Source organism: Primulina eburnea, chromosome 10, assembly GCF_022965805.1.
Source record: "Primulina eburnea isolate SZY01 chromosome 10, ASM2296580v1, whole genome shotgun sequence".
NCBI lineage: Eukaryota > Viridiplantae > Streptophyta > Magnoliopsida > Lamiales > Gesneriaceae > Primulina > Primulina eburnea.
The window spans coordinates 33,301,042-33,308,445 of NC_133110.1; the positions used below are offsets into that span (position 1 = coordinate 33,301,042).

General features: G+C 33.0%; 1 protein-coding gene across 1 annotated transcript; it reads left to right on the top strand.

The window, feature by feature from the left end:
* The first annotated feature begins 1,623 nt into the window (after nt 1-1,623).
* Nucleotides 1,624-4,511, top strand: LOC140803306 (uncharacterized). The gene is made up of 3 exons (XM_073159120.1): nt 1,624-3,508; nt 3,605-3,723; nt 3,796-4,511. The coding sequence occupies exons 1-3, from the start codon at nt 3,337-3,339 to the stop codon at nt 4,189-4,191; spliced, it is 687 nt and encodes a 228-aa protein (XP_073015221.1). The 5' UTR covers nt 1,624-3,336; the 3' UTR covers nt 4,192-4,511.
* Nucleotides 4,512-7,404: the final 2,893 nt, after the last annotated feature.

Consider the following 7,404-nt stretch of genomic DNA (forward strand, 5'->3'; position numbering starts at 1 on the left):
AAAATGACAAATATGGTTGAAATATCTAATAAATAACAAGAAATTTACAAAAATTAACAATTAATAAAAGTAAAAAATAAAATTATAATACGTATTCATGATTGACATAATTAGGTATTTTGTCTTAACTTGTATGTGTTTCAAAATCTGCAACATGTACATCATCTTTAATTTCATCGGATATCTATTCCCATGTGCGAAACACGTGTTCCTTACTAGAAAAATATAAATATATATGCATAAAAAAATTACAATTATACTTTGTTACAATTGAACTTACAATTATTTTGAGCCATAAAATATAAAATTTACGATTATTTTATCTTAATAATCGCTAGTCTAATCCACTAAACATCATACAATTACAATTTCCCCAAAAAAAATTGCACAAATTATTCGATGCTAAAATATATGTTCGTCGAAATATACTTTGTTATGATCGATCTTACAATATTAACTCAAATATTACATCAATACAGTACGATAAATAGTTGGAAAATCGAAGTAAACAGCGCGTACAACACTCGACTAGACAGATTCGATCCAAGTATCCAACCGATTTATTGCTCAAATTCTACGATTTACTTCTTAAAACGAAGCTAAGTATGAATATTAGTCAGTTAGCATAACACTCACTATTAGAGTTAGTTAGTGGAGTTCGTTAGCAGTTACGGTAGTTACTATAGAACAAAAGTTACTCTTGAGAAGTCAATAAACAATTCTTCATTTGTAGAGCCCAAAATGAGTACACGTAGAACTCATGCATTTATTTAATTGTTAAATTTTTTAATAAAATTTAAATTTTTTTTAGATGCATGATTTATGAAATTACATTATTTTAAATTATCTATGTTTATGCGATGCACGTTAAATGTTTTCTTGAGTATCATGTTTCAGGCGATTATTCGATGCGAGATCGAGAAAAAGAGACCGACGACGATTTTGGCAATTTTAAAATGTGGTATTTTATTTTAAGTTTAGGATGGGGCATTTTAAATGATTTATTAAGTTTTTATCATTTTTTAAGCCTAATTTATTTAATTAGTGATTTTAGGATTTTAAAACTTTTAAAGTTAGCAAGTGTGCATTTCATTTTAAATTAAGGGATTTTATTAAGTTAAAAGGGGGTTAGCATTTTTAATTGTTTGCTAATTAATAATTTTAGCACAATTTAGCCCCTAATTAACCCTATTATTAACTCACACAAAAACGCACGCACACACAGTGTTCTAAATGACGGTCGAGGCGGCCGCCTAGATGGTGCCTAGGCGTTAGGCGGCCCTCGACCGCACCGCCTTAGCATGAGGCAGCTGTCGAGGCGGGTCGAGGGGTGCCGAGGCGGGTCGAGGCGGCGTCGAGGCGGGCGAGGCGGGTGAGGCAATAGTCAACAATTTGAAAACCTAGTCAATAATTTTAAAACCTAGTCAACCATTTTTAAAAATTAGTCAACAATTTTAAAAACTAAGTCAAAGTCAACAATTTTAAAAACTAAAACCCTAACACACCTCTTTCTTTATTTTATTTTATGTTTTCACTACAACTCTCCACTCTCAACTCTCAACCACCATAGTCGACACACAATCTGCCACTGCCCGCCCGCTGCCGCCGGAAGTCAGAATATATAGATTTTAGGTTAGACATTGCATGTTTATTGTTTAGCATACTTTTTTTTTATAAGATTTCAGATTTTGTGATTTCAAAAATCAATTTTTTTACTATTATTAATTTATTATTTTATTATTGATTTATTGTTGAAGATTAATGGCGGAAAAAGATAAACAACCGGAGTTGGAATTTAAGCCAAAGTTTAATAATATTGTTTGGGAATATGGGGTGTTGTATAATAAAGAGAAAAGGGATTGGATTACATGCAAGTTATGTAAGAGGCTTATTAAAGGAGGAGTTTATAAGATGAAGCATCATATTGCGGGTATTGTAGGACAAGTTGAAGCATGTCCTAAAGCATCCGATGAGGACAAAAAAAGAGTGAGAGACTATCTTGAAAATAGCAAGAATAAAAAGCGTCAAAGGGTGGAAGAATTAAAAGAAGAAAGGGCGGAGGTAAACATATGTGTTGATGAAGAGGATGGTGATTGTGAAGTGATGGGAGATAATTCAAAAAAAAGCCAAAGAATCTCGGTCCTATTGATAAGTGGACATCCGCAATCGATCCAACGAAGGCAAGACAACAAAACATAAATGATGCCTTGAAGTTAAAGTTTACAAATGATGTGCATGAGTATGTTGCTAGATGGATATACGAAACGGGGATTCCTTTTCATTCAATTGACAATCAAAGTTTTAGACAACTTGTAGAGGCGATTGGCCAATTCGGTCCGAGCTACAAACCTCCAAGTCCATATCTTTTAAGAGAGCCACTTTTGAAACAAGAAGTTGAGAGGACCAAATTTTTCTCTGAAAAAACATGAAGAAGAGTGGATGAAAAATGGATGTTCCATAATGACCGACGCATGGACCGATCGCAAGAGGAGAAGCATTATGAATATATGTGTTAATTGCAAGCTAGGCACTTCATTCCTTGGTTCTATTGAAGAATCCATGGAGGCACACACCGAGGTTTATATATTTGAGTTTGTTGAAAAATATATCATTGAGATTGGCCCGCAACATGTTGTTCAAGTAGTGACGGACAACGCCGCAAACAATATGGCGGCGGCGGATTTATTGAAGGTTACACAACCTCAAATTTTTTGGACCTCTAGTGCGACTCATACAATCAACCTCATGCTTGAAGCAATTGGAAGACTACTCAAGTTTAGCGGAATACTTGAGAAAGCAAAGGCCTTGACTATATTCATCTATGCACATCATAGAACTTTGGCTATTATGAGGAAATATACCAAGAAGAGTGATATTGTGAGGCCCGGAGTGACTAGATTTGCTACTTCATTTTTGACTTTGGAAAGTCTCAGAGACAAGAAAGATCAATTGAGACTCATGTTTACATCTGATGAATGGAGCAAAACAAAGTTAAGGAGTAGTGTGAAGGGGAAAGCGGCGGAAGCCATGGTAACAAGTATATCTTTTTGGAATGGTGTTTCTTTAACTTTGAATGTTTTCACCCCTTTAGTGAAAGTTTTACGTCTTGTTGACGGTGATAAGAAACCTTCTATGGCATTCTTATTGGGTGCTCTTAAACAAGCCAAAGAAGACATTAAAAAGTCTTTCAAATAAGAGGAAAATGCCATCCCTATTTTGAAGATTATTGATGAGAAGTCTAAGGGTAGACTTGATAGTCCTTTGCATTATGCCGCTTATTTATTGAATCCGTTTTTTTACTTCAAAGATTCAAGCATATCAAATGACACCAATTTCATGAATGAGTTTTTGAATTGTGTTGAGATAATTTTTGCCACTGACGAGGACATGCAATCTACCATTGCTAATGATGAATTGCTGAAATATAAGAGTAAATCTGGAAACTTTGGAAGAAAAATGGCGGTCGCGGCATATGAGAAGGTGGACGTGTACTATGACTTTGACCCGGGTAAATCTTTTTTCCTTTATTTTTATTCAAGTCAGTACATGTATTTTTTTTACCCATCATTGGTTTAATTATTTTTTTCCTCTTTGCTTTTTTAAGTTGGATGGTGGTCCAATTACGGTGGTGACACTCCAAACTTACAAAAAATGGCAAGGAGATTTCTCTCTTTGACAAGTAGTTCATCAGGGTGTGAAAGAAATTGGAGTCAATTTGAAGGGGTAAACATTGAGAACTAATTCATAAATTATGTTATCTATCATTTTTTTTTAACAATGGTTTTAAATTTTTAGATACATACTAAGAAGAGGAATAGGCTTGAGACATCAAGATCAAATGATCTTGTATATGTCAAATTCAATGCTAATCTTTTGAAGAAGAAGAGTAAAAGAGAAATGGGTGGAGATTTGCTTCTATCCTCTCAAGCTAGTGAAGCTCAAGGTTGGCTTGTCGATGATGGTGATGAAGATGAGGTCGAGCCGGGTTCAGGACTTACTTGGAGAATGGTAGCGGAGGCCTCGGGAGCGGATGAAGTGCTACATCCAAGGAGGAGTGCAAGGAACATCCCCATTAATGAAGATTTAGAAACATCGGAGGAGGAGAATGAAGAAAATGTTGATTTTGAGTCCGATGATGAGAGGATCATGGATGTAGTAGATGGTGCATATGTAGATGATTTAGAAGATTAGTTATGTTTAGTCTACTACTTGTTCTAATGATGGATAATTGATTGAAACTTTGAAAATTTGAACTCAGTTTTTTGGTAAGAAAAATTATATTTCTTCATTAGCATAATAACATTAATATGATGATGAATATTTATTAATTGCACATTATCTAGATGATATTATATTTTGTGCTTAAACATTATTTAATTGCACATTTTACATAAAAATAATTATATTGCATGATTATCTATAAAAAATTACTTAAAAAATTTCAACAGCCTAGGCGGCCGAGGCGGTAGGCGGTCACCGACCGCCCCGCCCCCGCCTCCCGCCATTTACAACCTTGCGCACACATACATTTTTACACACACTAATACATGCCTACACACACAATTCACTCCTTCCCATTTATGTTTATTCTTTTAACCGTGTTCTGTCTGGTCCCCATCGGTGGATATAAAACCCTGTTCTGGCCTCATCCCTTTGAGGACTAACATATTGAGGACAATTTTACCATAGAAATGAGATGAGTAACAGTGTTGTGTTTGTTCTGAATTATTCTGATTTGCCTCTGAAGTGCTCTGATTCGTCTGATACCCTTTGTCTTATATTTGATTCGAATTTTTTATGATAATTTAAAAGTAATAAGTTTTTAGAAGTTTGTTAAAAATATGTTCTAAGAAAATTAAGTTCTAGATGTATATTTGGAAATCGATCGAATCCCATTTGCTGAGTATTTCCTAAAACATTCACCCCTTACTACTTTCATATAAGAATGAAGAGCAACTGAATGAGGAGGAACAAGAAGCTTTCTGAGGATGGTAATCGATGGACAAGATCAAGAATCAAGATTTTTACCTTTTCTTTTGTTTAGTTTCCGCAATACTATGATGCAATTGTTGTTCTATTGTCTTTGTAAAGACAATGTTATATTTATGAAAATACTGGTTTATTTGGATTTTCGATACGAGGCTTATTGTTTTCAAGTAATAGTGCTCGCGGAATTCTGATATTCTATTAAAAAATTAAATACGAATATTAAAATACGGAAAAATTTATCCGAAAATTCAAATGGGTTCTTATCCTTAACACAAAGTAAGCAGATGTATTTCAGGGAATTTTTGCATGAGAAGTCTAACTGACTGATTAATGATTCGGTAGGCTTCACAAATAAGTCATCCTCTTAATTTCAATTGGTCTACGAAGATAAACGATTTTTAGTTCGGTAGACCTCGAGAGAGAATTAAGTAAATTTAGTTTTTTTTTTTGTTAAAGACTTCGGTTGGTCTTTTGTTAAACCACCAAACATAATTGATCTTACACATAGTTTGCATGCTATTTCGTTAGCTCGAGAATCTACTCAATGCACACCGAATGGTAGTAGCTGCGAGTTCTCACGTCATTAAAAAAAAATAAGATTACAAGAAGTTGCACCATCTACCTACTTTTATGAGTCAACAGTTCATTTGTTACTAATCTCTACTTTGAGTGGGTCTTATGTGAGATGGGTCAACCCTACCGATATTCACAATAAAAAGTAATACTCTTAGCATAAAAAGTAATACTTTTTCATAGATGACCCAAATAAGAGATCAGTCTCACAAATACGACCCGTGAGACAGTCTCACACAAGTTTTTGTCCTCTTCTTTTATACTATTATTTTGTGTGTGTTGATTTTCAAAACTATAGAAAAGTTTAGACCACAAATTTCCTAATTATAACATTAAATATATATTATATATTATATTATATTCTCATAAAAGTGAGGATGATAGGTAAAATTTTCCAATTATGAAAAGACCACATGACCCTTAATGTACATAAATTAGAAAATATTAAAGAAATGTTAAAATGATATATTTGTAAAATTTCTAAAATGAAAAGGACATACATGTAAAATCAAATCAACTTTTTGGTATTGATATATATCTATATCTATATTAAAAACTTAAAATATCACATGAATATTAATATATTTACAATGATAAAAAAACAAAATTGAAAACATTACCCTTCATCTACATAATTTATGAAATAGTAAAGAATATGCTTATAAGATATATTTGTAAAATTTATAAAATGAGAAAGATATACATATAAAATCAAATCAACAACTACGAAATTAATATGAACAGAATTGACAATTTTTTTAATGAAAATTTTGTTAGTCATCAATCATACATTAATGTTGCTTTTACCAATTAAAATATATGGAATTATCCTTAGCAAATATAACTACAGTAATTATGTCTATAACACTTGGTAAAAATTTTATAATTATACTATTATTTTCATGTGCTTACATATAAAATAATCAAATTTTTATTATTAATATATATATATATATATATATATATATATATATATATATATATATATGTATGTATGTATCTAAAAATTATAATCAAATCAACTTGTTATATTTAATTTGTATCTATATTTTATTATTTATATATAAATTTAACACAGAAAACACCACATGGGTATTAATATTTTGATGATGTTAAAAAAACATAATTTCCTGTTGATGATGGTGTTGAGGATCGAAGTTGAGTTTAGAGGGGGGGTGAATAAACTCTACTCGTTTTTCTTTCTATTCTGATGAGGTACTAAAATCCTGTTAGGGATAGTAGTTTATCTTGTGCATATACTTTCACCTGATTACAATAAAACGTGCGGAAACAATCTGATGAAGTAGTTGAAAGACAATAAAACTGTAGTGACCCGTTCCAGAATCACCTACTAATCAAGAACTAAGCATGCGATTAACTTAATTAATAGTAATCAGAGATAACAGCGGAAATAAGGCTAACGACAATAGTTATACAACCCAATCGAAATCAGAACAACTCAAAAAATATATATTCGGTACAACCATATCGAATAAAATAGTACTGAAAACTAAACCAACCAGCTACTCACGTCCTCCTCCTCCTCCTCCTGAGCTGTCCAACCTGAGGCCTGTCCCATGGGAATGGGGTGTCCAAGATAAACAAAACCGAGGACGTGAGCGATAAGAACGCCCAGTACAAAAGTATGAGTATACAAACCTATATGAAATGCACATGCTATGATATGATACCAGGGTAGTCAAGAAAACAGGAGTAACAAAGGATCTCAAAATGCTCAGTCTAGAGGCGCCAAGTGGATAGTGCCGCGCGGTACTCCTCTGGGTCACTGCATCCACTACAAGAACAGACGTGGACCTAAAATGTCCCGGATCACCGAAGCCC